Source organism: Trichechus manatus, unplaced genomic scaffold (genome assembly GCF_000243295.1).
Source record: "Trichechus manatus latirostris isolate Lorelei unplaced genomic scaffold, TriManLat1.0 scaffold00029, whole genome shotgun sequence".
Lineage (NCBI taxonomy): Eukaryota > Metazoa > Chordata > Mammalia > Sirenia > Trichechidae > Trichechus > Trichechus manatus.
Window position 1 is genome coordinate 14,316,001 of NW_004443965.1, and position 21,957 is coordinate 14,337,957.

General features: G+C 39.2%; 1 protein-coding gene across 3 annotated transcripts in view; it reads right to left on the reverse strand.

Moving 5' to 3' along the window:
* Positions 1–618: 618 nt before the first annotated feature.
* PIK3R1 (phosphoinositide-3-kinase regulatory subunit 1) overlaps positions 619–21,957 on the reverse strand; it is a 99,397-nt gene continuing 78,058 nt past the window's right edge. The window contains exons 1-10 of one of the 3 annotated variants that reach the window (XM_004374529.3): positions 13,561–14,192; positions 9,698–9,800; positions 8,995–9,093; positions 8,712–8,892; positions 8,333–8,458; positions 7,236–7,378; positions 6,826–7,002; positions 6,656–6,724; positions 5,792–5,962; positions 619–4,579 (exon numbers count right to left, since the gene is read on the reverse strand). In XM_004374529.3, the coding sequence (XP_004374586.1) occupies positions 4,390–4,579; positions 5,792–5,962; positions 6,656–6,724; positions 6,826–7,002; positions 7,236–7,378; positions 8,333–8,458; positions 8,712–8,892; positions 8,995–9,093; positions 9,698–9,800; positions 13,561–13,576 (1,275 nt within the window). In that variant the 5' untranslated portion in view covers positions 13,577–14,192 and the 3' untranslated portion in view covers positions 619–4,389. Of the gene's footprint in view, positions 4,580–5,791; positions 5,963–6,655; positions 6,725–6,825; positions 7,003–7,235; positions 7,379–8,332; positions 8,459–8,711; positions 8,893–8,994; positions 9,094–9,697; positions 9,801–11,299; positions 13,306–13,560; positions 14,193–21,957 lie in introns of those variants that run through there. The other 2 variants (XM_004374528.3, XM_004374527.2) reach the window with 2 other exon arrangements.

Below are 21,957 nucleotides of genomic sequence, written 5' to 3' on the forward strand. Positions count from 1 at the left end.
GGCTAACACGGACTAGGAAGAAGGTCTGGCAATCTATTTCCCAAAAATCAGTCAATGAAAACCCTATGGATCACAATGGTCTGAGCACTTGGTACATAGGATGGCCATGAATTGGCAGCTAAGAACATTAAGGATATGATGAAATTATGTAAACAACACTGAAAGTTATCATTCGTGTGACCACTCTTAAAGTCCTTCTCATTTTACCAAAACAAGATAATGTGATTATAGAATGAAAGAGGATGGGTGAGGGCTAACAGAAACAGCAGTAACATTTATTAACCCAAAGAGCTGCTTTAGAAATATTTCCTAGGTGATAATTGAAAGTTCAACCAAAACTTAAGTTTCAAAACAACCTTTATTCTGTTTGAAGACCTAATACAATGCATTAAAGCAACTTAAAACAACAAGACATAGCTCCATTGAATCTAGAGTCTGAACAAAATGTCAAGGAGGCACACTCCCTCCACCCCCCACCCCAGTTGCCTTGTAAAGGCAAAATTACAACTGACCATGACATCCTCCCTCTCGTCAAAACACCAACTTTAATAATGTCATATAAACAGATTTGTAAAAACATTGAACGGATCGTAGCTTTAAAAAATACACACATATAAATGATTTTTTTGTTTTGTTTTGCTTTTTTTTTTTTGAAATAGCAGCATCCTGGGCAGCTAATGCTATCTCATGGTGACAAGTTTCAGGTTAAATAGTCTTCCCAATTAACCCAATTCTGTTCCCACCCCACCCATAATACTAGTATTTTATATAACTAGATTTTTAAAAAATAAGAATTTGGCATTTTGGAACTCTGTCCCATGTGAGGCATTGTGCTTTAAACTGCCCCTTTCTTAGACGACCCTGAACTCAAATGGCTCTCAGAGTCTGCTTTCCAACTGACTTGGATACCATGCATAGCAAAAGCACAGTTGTTAAAACCAGCAGAATTTTTCTCCCAGTAAGGAACATCAGTAGGACTTCCCAAACACGTTACTAGTTCATAACCAGCTATATGACAAAGCAATTGGTTCCCCACAGTGACAGCTCACAGAAACACATTTTGACTCGACACACCAAAGACAAGGATTTTCCCATTAAGCGAGTCATCCAGACTAGCTCCCCAAAAGGAATAACTTTTAAAAACAGAAAAAAGCCAAAGAATTATGAACTTCTCACTTCACTTGAAAACAATTTTCACCTTTATAAGACAAAACAAAGCAACCTCAAAGCAGAAGAAAAAAAAAACCCATACACATATACACAATTGTACTAGACATTTGCTTGTTATGTACTTGAACTCAACAACTGTGGATCTGTTTTGGTTGAAAGGTGTACTGGAAACACAGTCCATGCACATATACATATATACAGATATCAAGGGCCATCAAGTTGTCAGATGTCGTAAACACATGCTTTTTTGCCTTTTCACATGGTTATGATCTTGCTGTCGTGCGTAATGAATAGGAGGTCCCAAGGATCCCCCTTCCACAGCCCTATCACAGCCTTTCTGCAGCTTAGCTTCTTTTATCTTTAGGACACTACAGTGGGTTGGGAAAATGAATGCATGGGTAAAATCACTATCAGAAGTGCCTCTGCTGTATCCACTGATACTCTTGAGCCACCCAGACAGGGTTGTTAAAAGATGACTGATTAAACCCAAAGAGCCCGGATGGTCAAATATCGAGAAGGACAAATGTGGTAGGCATGTTACACTGCAGTCAAAAAAGGCATTCGGCAGAGATGGTGTAACTCACTGTGATATGGAACGCTGGATCCTGCCTTGCTGTTCCATGGAAAATCTATTGCATGGATGCTTATGAGATGCAAAAATAAGGCAAATGCCTAAATACCATGTCATCTTGCAAAGACCATTTAAGCAAAAACATGAACAAAACTGCAGCTTCTGATGAAACATCTGAACTCAAATCTTACATTTTAGAAATTAAATAAAAATTATGTATTTAATAGTATACATGGATGTGCTACCAAAACAAACAAAAAGACTAGTTTATAAACTACTACTAATTGTGAAGACTTCTGTGTGATGTGGATGGCTACTCCCACCAGAAGTTCTAAACCAAAGACACAGACTAAAATCAGGGAAATCATATTGTCTGGAGATGAGAGGGAGATAGATCAGTTCAGTCAAGTTTAAGGGCTGACAGTCTGGTGGTAAGATTGAATTCTGCTCTTGAGTAGCTTCATGGAAAGGGAAAAAAATACATTCTACAGATGATTAAGTCAGCTGCTAGACTGATTCTTTAAAAAGAATTTTAAAAGGATCAGCATTAGAACAAAACACCCTCACCCCAGTATTTGAAAGGAAGAGAAATAAAACTGTGGGTGAAATCAGTCTAATACTGAGAAAGGAAAACTGAAATTGTAAGATTCTACTTTAATCAATCAGGGTAGTGACCATGATTATAATTAACCCTTATTCCTTGCAATGCATGTACAATTCTTACTGAACATTAACGATTTTTGTATAAGTGAATCAGGGAGAAACACTTCTTACTCTCCCTAAATTGCAAAGATTACTCTAACAATTCCTTCCTTTTCCTCATAGTGAAGCATAACACATACAATTACTTGGGATTCCTGAAATGGCCAAGACTTTTAACGAGCTCCGCTGGGCCCAGAACAGTGACAATAATGAGCATATCTATTTGCTCTATGTTCTAATTTGAATGGATAGAAAAACAACAAAACACCCAAATAAAAATACAGTTTTTTCAGATAATGCTTTTTCTAAAAGGTATGTTTTTTGTCTGTAGTGGACAAGCTATGTTAAAAAGAGAAAAACATTTTTTAACTGTACAGGTTCTACCTTGAAACCAGTGCGCTAAACAAAGGCGAGCACTGTTCTAGGAACCCAAAACAAACTCAAGAACTTCCTTCATAAGAGCTGAAATATCTGACCGGCTGAACTGTGATAAGAGAGTTACAGTAGGTTTTTAACTGCCATTAATTGATAATAACTAATAAAGTGGGAAAAGACTTCACTTTGCAGTTATTCACTTCTTTTCTGTAATCACAAGGAAGAGAAAGTGCAAACCACCTCCCCACCCTTCCCACTGCCCCTACTTGCCCCATCCTTTTGTTACATACCCCCTGCCTAGAATCAAGAAGTTCACAATTCTTTATGAAATAAACATTGCCAGGTACCGTATTTTAAGAGTCTTGAAACAACATCGTTGGACTCAGCGATACTTTGTCATATTCATATATCTTTTTTTTCTTTTTTTATTGAATAAAGCAGCTTTGAAGCTTATCAGGCACTGCCCAACAAAACATTTAGTCCAAAAATCTGTTATGAACTTTTTAACCTTGGGCTAACAGCCAAGTACTCTGTACAAGAAAAACTGTAAAATATTTCATAGTTTTAATTCTGAAGCCATTTTTTACTGGCATCCTGTACATTTCTTCAAAAAAAAAAAAAATAACAAAATGAATATTAACAAAAGTCAGGGACAACAATATTTTCAAGCAACAAAAATCGGGTTGGGGGAAGCTTATTCTGAAGGTACATTTAAAACTGAGATAACAACTTAATGAAAATTAAGAATTGCATAGCGCTGTGAATTTAGCCTTCAGCAAAACGAAACAGAAGCTATTTGGTATTAATACAAATCCATCTATTTGATAGTTAGTCATCCAATAATATGTACATATTTTATATACTGAATGTCATTTTTAAGTCCTGTTTTCCAAGTTCAATTTTTCTGTTGGTGGGTTTTGTTTGTCTGTCATTTTGAAAAGTTTAAACAAAACACTTTCTGGCACTTTGCTACGACAGAATCTCCTCTGAATGTACATGAACTGACATTCTCCCAAAGTGTCCCCTGTGAGTAGAAGTGCCTTTCTGCTACATATCGTTCATTTGTTAGAAAATGAAATAATCCACAGTGCGACGTGCCTGGGGCTGCTGGACACAGCGACACACCCAGGCTAAATCAGGCTGGACCCAGCCTTCCCAGGTCACAGGGCTCCTGAGCCCTATCTACCCTTCGGTCTACAAAGTCCCAACTTGTAGCTGGTAAAGCTTTAGAAAGCATTAACAAGCACCATGGTTAAAGGCCTCTTTGTCCCTGCATGCAGAGATTTTTGTATTTCTTTTTCTCTTTGTGTTGTGAGTTGTTCTGGCTTTAAATTAAAAAAAAAGAAAGGAAGGAAGGATAACCACTCCGGATTAGAAACGTATGGTCACTCAGCACTCGGCTGTGTGTCTTCCCCTGCTGCTTTGTTGTCAAAGAAAGCGCCAGTCCTATCCGAAGACAGCGGGCTTTGTTTCCACAGCTCAATTCACAGGTCAGGCTGGAGAGGAGCTCTTTGCTTTCCCGAGGCCTCAGGGTGGTTGAACTTCAGGAGAAGGATTAGAGTGTCAGCGCTTCATCGCCTCTGCTGTGCATATACTGGGTAGGCTAGTGTGACATTGAGGGAGTCGTTGTGCTGCACGAGGGACGTGTGTTGGTAATGTAGCACCAGTTCTTTCAGGGAGCTGTACAAGTTATAGGGCTCCGCAAAGCCATACCCAGTCGCCGTCTTGTTGATGACACAGTGCTTTACCTCGCCATCCACCCTAGAGGAGAGGAAGAAAACAAAACAGCTTTTGAACTTGTCCAGGACACTTCACAATTCCACAAAGCATTTCTAATAAAGTCCTCATGAAAAAGTACACTACCCAGGCCCTCTCAACTTGGGGGAAAGAGTCCTAGATGAGTTGTGGACATCTGGCTCTAGCATTTCCTTACTGATTGACTTGGTAGGTAACGCAACATCACTGAACTGCTGCAATGTCTTCTTTAAAATGGTTTAAAAGGAGGACAATCATAAGCTACAAGCAACAAGGATACTTTGAGAAATGAAATGAGATCATGTATGTAATGTGCATGACAGAATGCCTGGTATGCAGTAAACATGCAACAAATGGTAGCTTTCAACCACTAAACGTATATTGCTGTTACTCTCCAAACAGCAGTACTGTCACTACTACAATTACAATTACCAATAGGACTCCTTCTTTCAGGCTATCCTTAAAATGTCTACACAACTCTCCATCTCTGCATTTACTCTGTACTCTCCTACTCCCTTGTCCTTACTCAAAGTTCTTCTTATTCCTTCTTTCCTCTAGGAATATTTCTCTGATTACATGGAGATAGTATAAGGCACTTTTAGAACCTTTCCCTAGTAGGGGACATTTACTTCTCTCAAATGGTTTTGTTAGTGCTTTATAACTCACTTCTCAAAGTATTTCCCAAACTATTAAGAAATAAAAAGAAAATATAACACATGACAAAAACGCATCTTTTCTTGGGTAGGCCTATCTTATCTGAAGGACGGTGATCACAGAGTCCTTTCATTTGTGTTTTGATCTGTTTACTACCTATGAGTAGTGTTCTCAACCAAATTACCTCAGATTCTAACCAGAGTGGCCTTGGGAGACCAAAAAAAAAAAAAGCAGGCATTGTGATTCCCATTTCAAAAATGAAGGGGCGGGGGGGGACTTAAAGACTTCTTACAATTAACTAGTAGCCAAATTGGGATCCAAACCTCAGTTTTCCAACTACACAGCAGTTTTGTTTCTGCTAGACCTTATTAACAGATAGTCCCGCCTAGTACTTTAGAATGACATTATGTCTGTTTTATCTCCTCTACTACATTAGCATTGTGCTGTTTTAAGATTCTTAAAAACTAGACCAGTTTCAAATCCTCACTCCCCACAGCTGAATGAATGAATAGTGGTCTCAAGAGATGTTTAAAAAAAAAAGGAAAGTCTGCAGGAGATACATACACTACGGAGCAAGCATAGCAGCCCTGTTTACTGCTCTCGCGGACAAGGAAAGTGCCATCCCGCTTCCCTCGCAATAGGTTCTCAGCTTTGTTCCGGTTGCTGCTACCCACGTTCCAGGTCTTCTCATCATGGTGCGGTAAATCCTCATCATCTTCCACCAGCGAGTATTGGCTAAGTAGGTAGGAGAGAAGGCTTCTCAATGAAGAGCATGGAAACCACCAGCCTGCCCTACTGTCTCCCTGAAGAACGGCCTTCTAGTCACTTGAACCCAGATCCTGGCCCTCTCCTGCCCAGCAAGCCAGGCCAGCAGTCACATGTCTGACTGCGACTCAGCATCTCTGACTTGAGTTTTCCACTTATAGTGTTTAGCTTTCAATGTAAACTCCTCAGACAAAGAGTCAGCAATAAATTATCCTATTTCTGTTTTCATTTAAGTACCTGGGCAGAAGGAAGGTATTAACAGCCTTGTTTATCTAGTTTAGATCAGGAAATTGATGACTAAGATGCGTGCCAGTTTTCAACGAATTCAAGTAAAACATATACTTCAGCTTCAAAGTATACAAACGTAATTTTTTTTTTCTTTTCTGGCTGTTCCAAAAATATTTTGGGATTTTTCAAATGTTCAGGGACATCATGATGGACAAAGAGCGTCATCTGACACTATTATGGGTAAAAATAATCCTAGTCTTGCTTAACCTTTCCTTTTTAAAAATACTGGACAATGAGACTAAGTTTATACTCTTTCTCCTATGAGTGTTCCAAACTTAGTAAAATTCCTTGCTTGCTCTGAAAACAAAGCAAATCCTGTGTTTTTCTTAAATGAGAAAATTCTCTTGCTATCTCCCATCTTCAGTAACTACTTACTCTTCAGTGTTTTCATTGCCCAGCCACTCATTCAACTTCTTCTGCCGAACACCTTTTTGAGTCAACCACCTACAAAATAGTTTTAGGAAGCAAATGCATTAGTAACTCAATCACGATTTTAGCATTTACCAATGATTCCCTTACAGTGGGATTCCAGTTCAAATACTTACATCAAGTACTGGTCTCTCGTCTTTCTTAGTTGGATGAGGTCAGGTTTAATGCTGTTCATACGTTTGTCAATCTCTCGATACTCAGCTGCCTGCTTCTTCAAGTCTTCCTCCAATCTTCTTCTACTGTCAACAATTTCACTGATTCTTGACTTTAACTTTTCATAATTATGCATAATCCTATAGGCAAGAGAAATTCGTCCGTAATTACCTGGTGCATCATGAAAGTTCCCCAAAGTTTATGAAAAGTTTCACTATGACTTCCCAGGAGTTTTCCTCCGGGAACGAATGCTTTCTCTTCCTTTGTATTTTAATGTTTTCAGTCACAGAAAGCGAGATAATCTTTAAGCAGTTTTAGAAGACTTTGATTCTCTGTACCACAAGGACAACAGAAACTCCCACGGTTTACCAACCTTTGTATTTCTTTCTCATTGCCTTCACGTTTAAACTTTTCTATGTATTCTTTGCTGTACCGCTCCTGGGTTTGGCACTGTTCTTCAAAGATTTTTATGGTTTCATTAAATGCTTCAATAGCTGTTCTTTTCATTTGGATTTCCTGAAACACAATTTTATATGACAATGTCATACCTTACATAGAATAGACAATTTCTTACTGCAAAGACGCTACTAGGACATTTGGTTTGCGTTATTTACTAGCATTTAAGTACTCTGTTAGAAAGGTAGGACAGTAATTCATAAAATCCATTAAATTAATATCACAGAAACACACATTTCCTTTGGAGAATTTTCCCAATCTAAGGAAAATGACTGCTTGACAATTTCCTACAGTTTTCATCTTTTTAAAAAGCTGTTGCACTTTATCAGCAGTTTATGGCATCCATGTTGTCATCTACTCCCTCTGGTGGCCCCACACACATGATGGGCTAGAGAGAATTAAGTCTCTAGAAATGCAGTGGAGTTAAGTGTAGCCTCTGCTTTTCACGGCAGAGTGCATAAACGGTTAAATCTCCATTTCAGAGATTATACAGGTCTTTGGAACTTCCAGTTATTATTAGCTTCCAACCCCAAAAGCATTCTACAATCAGGGATTATATCAAATCAACTTCAGAAATCACAGCAACCTCTTCATTCATCACGTGAACTTAATTTATCACTCTGGTACTTATAAACCCAGTGCTGTCAAGTCAATTCCGACTCATAATGACCCTACAATGACCCTATAAGACAGAGCAGAACTGCCCCACAGGGATTCCAAGGAGTGGCTGGTGGATTCAAACTGCTGACCTTTTGGTTAGCAGCCAAGCTCTTAAGCCACTGCGCCACCAGGGCGGCTCCTCTGATACTTATAGGCCTCATTTAAAAGGTTTAGAGATACTATGCCCAGACAATCAATAATGATTCACAAATTGATCTCTTTCTCATTTCATTCACAAAAACTCAAGTATTTTTAATCTTTTTTTTGTTTTGTTTTGAAGCTGCATATAATACTTGCTAGGCTCTAATAACTAAGAATTCTAAACTTTTAATCTGATTTTCACAGAAATCTCACCTGGGAAGTACGAGTATAATCTTCATATAATCTATCATATTCCCGACTTTTTTCTTGGAACTGAGTGTTATATTCATGTAATTTTTTCCCTACAGCTTCAATATTATCTTCTTTGACAACTTGATCCTGGAAGGATTAGAGATTGAAGGAAAAAGAAAAATTTGGTTTATAAGGCATTTAATCAAATAACAATTATTTAACAAAATATTGAACATGGAAAAATATTTAAGGTACTTTATTTAGCAATGATAAAATTGTAAGTTTGTAATCACAAGTGCAAAAGCTTTTCAAACTTGATTACATATAAGTCATCTGCTTTAAGTATTGAAAGTATCTTGTTTAAACATCACAATAACTTGAATAGTTCAGTCTTGATTACCTGTTGGTATTTGGAGACTGGATAAAGCAACTTCACATCCAGCTTGGGATTATACTGAGCGAGAGACTCATTCCGGTAGTGGTTTATTAGTTCAACCACAGAGTTGAAAGTTAATGGGTCAGAGAAGCCATATTTCCCATCTCGGTGAAATATTTTGATTAATTTGTTATTTCCTCCTTTCCTGTAAATACAAAACAGAAATAATAGCATCTCAATTTCCTGATGAAGAATATGTCTTAATGTCAACCCAAATACCAAATTTCAGTTACATCCCCTCACTTACCTTAGTGTAAGAGTATAATCTCCATGCATTTTAGTAGAGGCATCTCGTACCAAAAATGTCCCATCAGCTGTATCTCGAAGTTTTTCATTCACTTCTTCCCTAAAGTGAAAAGAAAAGACAATGTTCACCTCTGGGATTTAATGACTCTGGACTTAGATTTATTAATCGCATTTTCAGAGCTAAATAATGTATTTTTTCTTTGGTTAGAAGTTTCAGTTTCATTACAAACAGGTGCATGGGAGTTACACCCTCCCCCTACCCCCAAGAAAAACGAAAATATACCCACTTTCACAACTGGTATATCTGTGGTACAGAGTTTTTATTTATTTGTTAACCGCACTCCAGTCACTCTAACAGAATCAGCTCAAAAAACAATCATCCCCAGAAAGTTACCCCCAGGTCCTCACACCCCTCCAAAAACAACCTAAGGGAAAAAAATGGCATTGTAAGACAATAACATTAATTCTTAGAGTTCAACAATGAAACTTCCCGGGTATTTAATTTCCTGTGGCATCCAGCACCCACAGTTCTCCAGCACTCAGGGACTTTTTCTGGTCGTCTTTGGAATAGAACCAACTATGCTTCATGCTTATGTTGGATGATATCCTAAAAATGGAATTTAGCAAGCTGGTGTTTTTTTTTTTCCTTCTCCTCTCAATCTAAAACTGTATCTAGTACAAACTACCAGTTTCTGTCACCTTACCTCGAGATATCTCCCCAGTACCATTCAGCATCTTGTAAGGACATATTGTTATTCATACCGTTGTTGACTACAGTAGTAGGTTTTGGTGGTTTAGGAGGCAGTGCTGCAGATTAAGGAGAAAGAAAAATTGTTCGCAATCCCAAGTACCATTGAACATTTTAAATTATACCGAAATTCTTCAGATGAATAACTTTCTATATAAAGGAAAGAATGAGAATAATTGTGAAATATGGAACTAATTCACAATTCCTTGACACACTGAAGATGTTTTTCTTTAAAAAAAACAAATTTTTCAGAGTATGGCTTAAAAAAAAAAAAAAGAGAGAAAAGAAATTGAAAGAGAAAGAGACAAAGATAGAGCCAGTGTGAGGGAGAGGGAGAAACTCAGAGATTAACAAATACATTGGGTTGGCCATGTAAATGAATTTTAAAGTAAATCCAGAGTCAAGACATTTTCTACTTCTAGATGCTTGTAAGTTTTGTGCCTGGTCAAATTTATCTAAAGTAAGAAACCATGAACATACGAGCAGGAGGAATCACATGGGTTGGCTTTAATTTCCTCTTCTTATTTAATTATAAAAGACAAATTCTGTTTCTGTCCTCCACAAACACTGCTGTAGTAATAAAAAAGCTCATCTACAGCAATATGTTTTAAGAGGAGGAATTGGGTTTCTCTAATCTTAGTATTTCGGGCAGTGTTCTGCCAAAAGCCACTTTAAGAAACCCATCTGTGACCTAAATCTCCTTAGTATTAATGCTAATATTCTGTTGGCTAAATTGTGCTCTATATGCCAAGAGTGATTAAAAACCATAACCCCCTTCCTCAATGTCAAATCAATATACATATACCAACTGGTGACAAATAAAGAGACTGCAGTGTTTTTTTTTTTTATTTTCTTAATTGAGGGGAGGGCTAACACTGGAATAAAACAATTTAGAAAACAAAATAAATCCAGGACTTTCAGCTAAATTCTAAGTTTTAAAACACTGTGTTACTACTTTAATTTATGCAAAATGATTTCAGGTGTCTCAAGAGTATTTTACATAGATTAAGGATTAAACACTAGAAAACTTCTTTTTTCATTACAGTATGTTAATATAAGAAAGAACGAGCAAAGCCTCAACATTTGATTTAGAATAAGAATAGTTTCAGGTCATCAAGAACTGAGTTGCAATCACTGCTACATTTTACATGCTTTCTAAAGCACCAAGTGTTATCACTGCAAAGTGCCACACAGTTCTCATCCACTGTCAACAGAGAAAAGCGGCACAAAGGGTGCATCATTTTAATTATAGGAAGGATATCCAACAATATCACCCAAATCGCAAAGGACCACAATTAACAAAAGACCAGCGACAAACTGGAATTCAATTCATATCCATTCAAGTAAGAACAAGCATTTACCACACACAGCCTGCTCTGCTTGCTTCCACAGGCGGCCAAACAATTTGCTTAATTTTCAAGCTCTGATCCAACTAATTGTCATCCAAGAACGAATTAATAAAAGCAGAAATCTACAGAGGATATGTTACAGTAGCTGTCAAAATTTTTTAAAAACCCACAAAATTAACTAGCTCTCTACAATAATACTGCAGTATTACCTGGTGGATCCATTTCTATATAAAACATCAAGTCTGTGCCACAATTTATATCTGTCTTAGCATATTCTATATCCAGGTCTTCCATATTCCAAACAGTGTTGTACATTTGTGCGAGAGTTTCCTTGGCTGAGCTCAGTTATAAGAAAAGAGTCCAGCTTTCTTTGTAATGGTGTCTTGGAATTCATTTTAAAACCTATAAGGGGCTGCACTGTAACCTATTACATCACACATCCCAGCCAATCAAGTCAGAAAAATGTCACCAGACCACTCCTGCTTCATCATTTCCCTTCTATACCAGCCTTAACACAATCCCAACCTCACTAAGACGGACATTTAACAGAACTGCAACGTATACCTGCTCATCGTTTCAAAAGGTGTTTAATTTGACTGTTCTCTTCCAGCAGTGAGTTTTCTAATTCCTTTTTTATGACTCCTTGCAGCATGGTATGCTCCACTGTTGGCAGGTTGACAAAAGCTGATATGCTACAGCACGTAGCTTTTTTTTTTTTTTTCCTAGTGCATCTGGCTTTATAGATAGTCTGGTCGTTCCCTTGGTTTAAAAATCTTACAAAGGCATCGGAACGGTATACTTAAGGTCTATTTTACAGTTCTTAAATGCCTCCTGTATATGTTATTAGCAGCACAGATCAAGAACTCGGGATATTTAGTTTCAGTCCTACATAATTCACTGAAAACTCAGAATTTAAACACTGTCACGATGTACACATTAGAAAGCACAATTACGAAAAGAAAAAAAAAGGCAAAGACAAAATCTCCTCCTCTACCAAACGTTGCAAATTAAAACTAGACTTCATGCAGCAACAATGAAAACTCTCAACAGGAATGAAGATGCATATTATTAGCAGAAATAAGAAACATAATTGTCAACTTTAGTCATGAGAATTTAAATGCTACTGTCATACAAAACTGAGCAAGGTAAGACGCTCCTTCGAAAAGAAAAGAGGCCATGTATCAGACTGCAAGAGTGGAGGCATAGTTATCTTTGGAAATTATTTTTCCTTGATGAACCTGTCTTTGGCTTACTGTGCTTAGGAGGGGGTGATGTAATCCTTGTTTTTTTTCCCTTGATCTCCTATGCCTCACTCTGGAGAAAAGTATTATTCCTTCTTAGTAGTATTTAATATAAAGAAATCAATTCCTCTACAAATCTATTAATTTTAGTTCTTTAAAATCATTCTGCATATAATGCTGCCACTCTTACTGAAGCTTAATATACATTCCCACTTTGAAGCCGCCTCTCTTTGCAGTCACAATATTATGATAGGGTGGAAGGAAGAAGGGAGAGAAAGACCCCCCCCCACACACAATGTAAGTGTGGCTTATTTTAATAACTATAGTGGCTTTGTGATCTATGCAGGTGTATATCACACATCTGTGTGACAATTTAAAGAACAGAGCCCTTGAAATTTATTCTCCTAGACTTTCTATCAAATTTGGATCATAAAGTATATAAAAATTAGACCAAAGGCAAGGAGATCTCTGAGCACTGTTTACTTGTACCCCCTCTCTAATTTAGTTTCTCTTTCCATTAATAGGGAAGACAAGCTCTCCCTATCCCCTCCCACTCTCTCCCACTCACACACTTTTCTATTTACCTAAGGGTTTACGTAAACCTAAACTCAAATGCAAATAAAAATGGTTAAGGTGGTAAGTGGGGAGGTATGCCCTTGGATAAGATGCAGGGTGGAAAAAAAAACATCTTTCTTAGCTTCATAAAAATGTTGACCCTCTCCAAAAAGGACAGGGAGACAGGTCCTTTTGCAGCTGCTCCCTGGTCTACCAGTTAGCCAGCCAGACAGCCTCCTGTGCAAATGATCCGGCTATTGGAACCCATGTGGAAAACGGACCCAGGAGGAGGCAGTGAGACAGGTGATTTTCCATGGACTCTCCAAGGCCTGGCCTGGAACCAACTTCCAGCCAAGCACTTTGTAATCACCTCTGTCCCTAATTTCCAACCTAAACCCCATCTTTCCCTGGCACTGCCCACCCCCCTCCCCCGGAGAAAATGGGGGAGTGTCTCCCCTAATCCCTCATCTCCCTTCTCCAGGCAGCACTGGCGGACACATGCGCGCGCGCACGCACACACACGCGCACACACACACACACACGCACACACACACACACACACACACAGACACACACACACACGCCAAAACTTAAGCTACAGAAATAAACCTTTAACAGAAGTATAAAAAGATACAGTGAAGGGCTGAGAAGTGCACAAATGAAAGGTAACTTACTCTGCAGGTTATGCATTTCAACGGTTTCCCTTTGCAATGCCTGTATCCGACAATGGAAAAAAAAATCCAAAAAGCTATTCTTCCACCAACTGGAAAAAGCCCCCACGTCTCCCCCCGACTGCTTGTGGGCCGCTCGCTCACGGACTCCAGCGAGTGCGCGCAGGGGCGGGGACCACGCCGGCAGCGGATCCTCCAGCTTTCAATCAGGACTTGGCTCCTCCGGCCACTGGCCCCCCGTGCAGCCCCCGACCAGCAGCGGCCACCGCGTCCCGGGTCTCCGCTCACTGCTGGCTCCCCACTGGGAAACGCACTCGAGTTCGGTACTGTACTGGGGAGGAAAAAGGCCCAGCCGCTCGCACGTCTCTCTCAGATAAAGATCGCAGCTTCATGATTAACTTGGGCAGGTTCAAATATTTGCTGAGCTAGGGATTTCAGGTGGGGGAGGGGAGCCAAAGTCAAAGTTGTCATCTGCTAACAAGTGGCCAATGCAAGACCAACTCACTCATTTTAGCCAAGGAAATCAGAAGGCCATTGTGAGGGAACCTAAAATAGTCTCTGTGACTGGCTGCCGCGGTGCTCGCAGGGCTCAAGTAGCCGGCAGTGAAGCGAGGCACTATGCGCAGCCAAACACAGGAAGTGGCTGAGCTAGTTCAGCAAAAATAGAATCAAAGCTTTCCTTGTAAAGGCCTGAACCTCTCAGAACAGCCCAGAACAGACTGCCTTGCTAGTGTCCACCTCCTGCACCTCCTCCCACACACTTTACAGACAGCCCCGCAGGTGTAACAGGAAAGCCCTTATGGAGCAATTCAGGCAGGGGACAGATTTAAAAAATAATAGGAGGAGGAGGAGCCTCAGGAAGATTATAAACTCAGCATGGATACGATATTCCATGATCATGTTAAGATTAAAAAAAGAAAAAACAAATTGAAAAAAAAAAAAAACTCTGCAGCTATTTTTGAGGTTGATTTCAACACATATGTAAATACCCATAATGCCCATCCGCTTTTTTAATAATTAAAAGTTTTGCTTTTTTAATAATTAAAAGTTGTGTCTGCATTAGACCTATGTGATAGCTACATGGGGCAAAGGATAGGACGGCAAAGTAACGTGCATACGTTTTTATATTTTGTCCTTTACTTGAGACAGTTGCAAAGAACTGGACTTAGAAACTACTGGCTACTATTTAAAGAATAAAATTTTACCTAAGAACATTTCCACTTGCATCAGCATAGATGACTTTAATACTATCTTGAGGACCATAACCCATTGGAAAATTACAGAATCACTGAACTTTAAGACTAGAAAGTGATTTAAAGATCCAGTCAATCAATTCCCTTAAGCTAACTTCAAAAAAAATTTTGACCCAGAGGGGTGAAGCCATTCTCACAAGATTATGGCTCTAGCACCAGAACTTGGACTTCTCCAGTTTGGTCCTAAGCTCCTTTCCCTCTGCCTCTGTCCCTGCCCTTAACTTCCGTCTGCCAGAGAAAGTAAAAATGAACATGTGAAACTGAAGTTCATTTCTTTAAAGCCACATGCAAAAAATTTCATACCTACAACAAAACTCCAAGTTTTTCTGATTTCTATTGTTGGCTTACTTAAAAAAAAGAAAAAATTTTAAAGGCTATCTTTTTCATTCTCTTTGAAGAAACATGGGTTCTGCCAATAATATCCCAAATCTCTATATAGGAATGTGATCCTTATCTAGGTACTGCCATAAAGTCCACACAGGCAAACAGGAACAACCCAGCTTCAGGACTGATTATTCTCAGTATCCGGGAAGTACTGCTAAATCCACGATCAGAGTGCTTTTACAAACTTTCCTTCGGTGCAACTGACAATATAGAAAAGCCTACTTCCCCAATGAAAAAACACAGTCTATAAGTGAATCTTCCAGCTCCCACCTGCTGATCACAGTGACGTATGTTGGTTGAGAGAATACCATTGCATCCTGAGCTTCATAATCTTGCCCTACTTTTAAAAATAGCCTTTCTAAAGCCAGAAACATGGGAAACATCAGTCTTTTAGCCATACCTGTCTAGATCCACATGATTTTTCACATTAAAACCTTCTAAGATTAAAATGCTCTCTAGATCCAGCAATCTATTTTCTGTTTCAGAAGAATATTATCCACCGGAAAGCAGTACACCCTCTACTTACAGAAAGAAAATCTTAAAATAGATTTGAAAACGCTTTGCTTCAAATAAATTTCTCATGATATGTACAATCATCTACCATGGAGGTTCTATTATATTACTGAGAGTGTTAGCTGAACATTTTCCCATTGAACTTTAGTCTTTGAAAAGTGATCTGCAAGGCACACACTCTTTATTAGCTTAAAATAGGGAGCCCTCTGCTGGTAAAACAGAATCAGTAACTTCTGCCTGGGAGAAAATGATCAACTTGCTGCGTGTTTCATTCGTATCACACCATGTCCAAAATGTCACACAAAATAAACGCAATTGTTCAACTGTTGCTATGAGTCAGAATCAACTTGACGGCAACGAGTTTGATTTTGGTTCGGTTCAACTGTCACTTATTCTATTATGATTCACTAACAAACAACTCATAATTCAAATGCACAGATGTCATAACAACTTAGGAAGTATTTTTTTCATGAAGCTGCGAAGCTTTTTTAGGAAAACCTGTATTTTAATTCAGCCTTTGTCTGGGACCTCAAAGACTCAACCACATAGAAGAACTGACACACATTAATTGAAAGCCAAGTTTACCTTCTGGATTCTTGAAGACAATATGTATTACTTTCCCTTTCTCCCAAGTTTTGTAAAACTCATTTCAGAGGCAAAAATAGGCCATTACTTCACTTCTTAGCAGGCATAATCTAGTCAGAAAAATGTCTCTTGATCCTTAAGATATGTTTGAAAGTTAGACTGAACAGTGTGTCTCAAACATGCAAATCACCACTAAGCAGAGAAGGTCCCACAGCTTTCATCATCCCGCACAACTGCACAACTTCTGTTTTTTGTTTGTTGTGTTTTGTTTTTAGTAAGGAGATTTTATTCGAAACGATTCTTGCGGGGGGCTGGGGAAGGGATTACTGCAATAGGGAGAAGGCTCTCACCATAAGATCTGCAAGCATCTCCTGTACAACTTTTTAAATATTTCTACTGGCCATCACTTATGAACAAAAGATCACTTTAAAAAAAAAAAAAAAGAGGCAGTGAGGATAAAAACATGAATCAAAATCTTTGTTTAGGGGTAAAATGAAGGCCTCCCTTCTTAATTTTAACTTAAGACAATTTAGGACAGAAAAGTCTTTCAGGATGATGCAAATTCATTAGTCCACCTCCAGTACTTTGATGATAAACTACAGGTCCTATGCTAAGGAAAACATCCAGCTGAGTTTATAAATAAACCCAGGTTTACCTATGCACCGTATCTGACACATTCTACAAGGTATCTGAAAAGGTGTGCCCATTGCTTGTAGAAGAATACAGTACTCCTCCCCTGCGAGCTTCCCCTCAGATTCTATCCCTGAGAACAAGACTACACCGTGAAAACAAAAGTAAAATGGAGCTGCACACCTCCAACACATGCACATCAAACTACGTCTCTTTCTCAGAGCACAAACAAAACTCCCTCTTTTCCGATACAACCTAGCATGCTTGATTCTATTCACTCCTAACCATCTAAATACATGCATTTTTTTCCCCCAGGTTTCATTTCTCACCTTTGAAACAACCTTCTAAGTCATACCACATTTAAACCCAATAAAAAATAAATCAGAGAAAAGTAAAACTCTTTGAAAGTCATTCCCCTCTACCTTAGTGCTTGTTTTAGTCTTGGTTGAAAATCAAGCCCAGAGCATTTAAAACAAGATTTATGAATCAGGCTCTTCAGGATGAATGTTTTGCAATGTGCTGGTGGTTAAAAATTAACTTTGACAGGTGTAGAAGGGCAGAGGGGAGAAAGAGTCATTTATTTTCCACTCTGGGCTTGAGGGTGCAATATTAGACTTCAATTATGCTACATTAATATTTCTGAATATACCCATGAAATCTGAAATATGTAAATACACTTATAATGGGTTTTGTTCAAAGGCACCTGGTGTTAAATGGTCCTGTTTTACCTTGGTTGCCCTACAGAAATCTACTTTAGCTACGTTAAGTATTAACCAAACTAAACCAAACCAAACCCGTTGCCGTCGAGTCAATTCCGACTCATGGTGACCCTATAGGACAGAGTAGAACTGCCCCATAGGGTTTCCTAGGCTGTAATCTTTACCAAAGCAGACTGCCACATCTTTCTCCTGCAGAGCAGCTGGTAGGTTCAAACTGCCAAACTTCTGGTTAGTAGCTGAGTGCTTATCTACTGTGCCACCAGGGTTCCTATGAAAGTATTACCAGGGTAAATATAACACAATGATTTCAGAAAATCTGCTATTCAGCTGTAAATATTTTTAAGACTTTTAGTAACACAGGGAGCAGCAAACTACCAACGGAGGTTAGAGCACTTACTCTGCGCTTAAACTTTCCAAATCTTTATTTCCCTTCATCAAAGGGGCAAATCCTTACTTCAGAGGGTGGTGGGATGCATTAAATGAGTGAAACTTCTTTGAGAGTTGAGAAGTTTATCAAAGAATGTTTAAAAACCCATTTCATTTGGATGAGTATTAAAACGCTGTGCCCAGTTCTAGGTTAGGAAGACCTCAAAAGGAGAGAAAGCCTTTGTCTTTGTCCTTGAGAAAGGTACTTTAACAGATTAAACTAATAGAATTACAGAGAAATTAAGTGTATGAGGATGAGTGGCTTAACGACATACATACTCAATGAGTCAGTTTAAGCTAAGCATAAAGTTGGGGGAGGATTTACTGGGGTACAGATGAAGTAGAGAGCACTTTTGGGGCTGTACATTTTGTACACTGCACAAAGGCACCTGGCCAAGGTTGCAGGGGAAGTTGCTGCTGAAATCCATGCCACCCTACTCATCAAGCCATGCACAGTGGAATGGGCTCCATACATGGGAACCTTCCTCCCTCCACAAGCATACAATGGGCAGCAACTGTGCATGGACTGCCCTTTTCAGATCTGCATTAAAGCCCTTAGAGGTTCCCAGAGGGACTAGCTCTGATGGCTTGGAATATGAGGCCAGTGGGGAGGGGAAAATGGCCTGACAGGTTTCAGACAATACTAACTAGGAATGGTGGATTGAAGGAGCTGGAGATACAGAATGCGCTAGAGTTGACACAACAGACAGGAGAGAGACACCATAGGGTACTTATGACCATAGGGTCAGAAGACTTAGTTTAGTACACCTACTTCTCACGTATCGACTATCTCATTATCTGACATTTCGGATTTACAACAATAGTAAAAAATCTATCTGACTACTCTGTCTATTAATGACGTATACCTGGCAGCAATGAACACCAAGGTAGTAGGTGAGAGTAATGCTGGCTGTGATGGTTAAGGTTATATGTCAACTTGACTGGGCCATGATTCTCAGTGGTTTGGCAGTTATGTAATGATGCAGTCATCTTCCATTTTGTGATCTAATGTGGTCATTCCTCCATTTTCACATAACTCCAATTTTTGCATAATGACCGGGTCTTTGGAACCTAACCATGTCCATAAAGTGAGGAGTGGGTATATATATATATCACCTCATTTAATCCTCACAACAAACTCACCCAGAGAGGGATTATCCCCATTTCACAGGCTGGAAAATGGTTTGGAAAGGCTGCGTTACTTAATGAAGAACTTGGCTAGTAATAACAAGAGCTAATGAGTTTGATCAAACACAGAAAAAACCCAGATCTATTCAACCCATAAACCCACAGTTCTCACTACTCCACAGCTGATGGAGTGATTCTAAGCCTTATCTCAAAAGCTATAAAAATTGCATTGTGACTCTTGATGTGACCCATAGAGTCACAAAACCAAAAAACCAAACCCACTGCTGTTGAGTCAATTCTGAGTCATAGTGAGCCTATAGGACAGAGTAGAACTGCCCCACATGGTTTCCAAGGAGCAGCTGGTGGATTTGAACCGCCAACCTTTTGGTTAGCAGCTGAGTTTTTAACCACTGCGCCACCAGGGCTCCACTCACGAGTCACACAGGGGCAAATTCCATATATTTTTAGTTTATTACTTGTTGGAACATTCAGAAGACTTTTTGATTGGACAGTAAACTGCTCATGGAGGCTCTGGACACCTGGGCAGAAGGAGGCAGCAGAAAGAGCAATGGGCCAGATGTCCTGGGAGCTGGTCCCTCACACAGACCCAGCTCTACAGCACTTTGGCTGGGTGACACAGGGTGGACCTCTCCACCTTTGTGGGCCTTGGTTTCTTCATCTCCAAAATGGCACAGCTGGATAATGCTTTTAACTCTAAAATGATATTTTTAATAACACTACCATTTAAAATATTTAATGCTTTTATAAAATCTGGTAAAATGATCAAGCCATTATTTTATGTACTTTGTCATTTATTTTGAATGTCCTCTCTGTAACTCCTTGAATTGAAATGCTATTTCTCCTTCCCCTAATTCAAATTCTACCTGTTCTTCAAGGCCCACTTTAAGTTCTATTTCTTCCATGAGCCTTTTCTGTCTACTCAATTACCTTTAAAAGTCACCAAATTCATCTCTAAAATTCTTTTTGTACTTAGAGTATGCACACTCCCACTTAGTATTTAATTATATACTATCTGCTAATATTTCACATTTGTCGTTATCTAATTTCCCTTTGAATGTTTTATTCTACCTTTGCATCCCCAACAGCACCTGAACAGAGATAGGCTGACACTGCACATAATACCAGGTAGCTACGTTAATACTGGCATCAGGATTGGAGGAAGACTCATTAACAACCTACTATATGCAGATGACACAACCTTGCTTGCTGAAAGTGAAGAGGATTTGAAGCACTTACTGATGAAGATCAAAGTCTATAGCCTTCAGTATGGATTATACCTCAACATAAAGAAAACAAAATTCCTCACAAGTGGACCAATAAGCAACATCATGATAAACGGAGAAAAGACTGAAGTTGTCAAGGATTTCATTTTACTTGGATCCACAATCAACACCCATGGAAGCAGCAGTCAAGAAATCAAAAGATGCATTGCACTGGGCAAATCTGCTGCAAAAGACATCTTTAAAGCGTTAAAGGCAAAAATGTCACTTTGAGGACTAAGGTGGGCCTGACCCAAGCCATGCTATTTTCAATCGTCTCATATGCACATGAAAAATGGACAATGATTAAGGGAAACCGAAGAAGAATTGATGCCATTGAATTATGATGTTGGCAAAGAATACTGAATATACCATGGACTGCTAAAAGAATGAACAAATCTGTCTTGGAAGAACTATAGCCAGAATGCTCCTTAGAAGCAAGGATGGCAAGACTTCGTCTCACTTACTTTGGACATCTTATTAGGCGGCACCAGTCTCTGGAGAAGGATATCATGCTTGGTAAAGTAGAGGGTCAGTGAAAAAGAGGAAGACCCTCAATGAGATAGACTGACACAGTGGCTACAACAATGGGCTCAAACATAGCAATGACTGTAAGGACAGTGCAGAACTGGGCAGTGTTTCATTCTGTTGCACACAGGGTCGCTATGAGTTGGAACTGACTCAGCAGCACCTAACAAACAACACAGCAAATTTATACCTTGTTGGGCCTTACTTGAATTGACGCTTTGCTTCAAAACATCATTAGTTTTGCCTATCATTTCAAGTTCTACCTGGTAAAAGCTAGAAAAGATGTCCATCTGCCTTATAACACAGTCTTGCTTTTTCTACCCTTAAATGTCATTTAAGTGTTCATTTCTATTCACAACAATGAAGTTCTTGCAAATGATTGATTTATGGTCACTCACTGGAGATGTGATGGTGCTGTGCTTCCAGAGCCTTCCTGTTACTAGCACATGTTGGGGTGCTAATAAAGGACTCTAAGAAAACTTCACACTCCTACAAGATATAAGAAATCACTTCCCTAACCCAGGATGCCCTGCCCATCACAGGCACTGGAGGCATTCCGGAATACAAAGGTGCTGAGGGTAAGGATGTTTATCCTCATGTGGATAGTACATTTTCACAAGTGAGATACGGAAATAGCCCTCAATTCCAAAGGACGTCTACATTTCCAGAATGACTCAAAGACAAAACCAAACCAAAACCCATGGCTGTCAAGTCGATTCCAACTCATAGTGACCCTACAGAACAGAGTAGAACTGCCCCACAGGATTTCCAATGCTGTAAATCTTTATGGAAGCAGACTGCCACATCTTTCACCCATGGAGCAGGCTGGTGGATCTGAACCACTGACCTTTCGGTTAGCAGCCAACGCTTTAACCACTGCCCCACCAGGGCTCCTTAAAAGACATAACACGAAGGGGAAAATGGCTTAAACGAGGGTTTAAAAATTACTTGGAT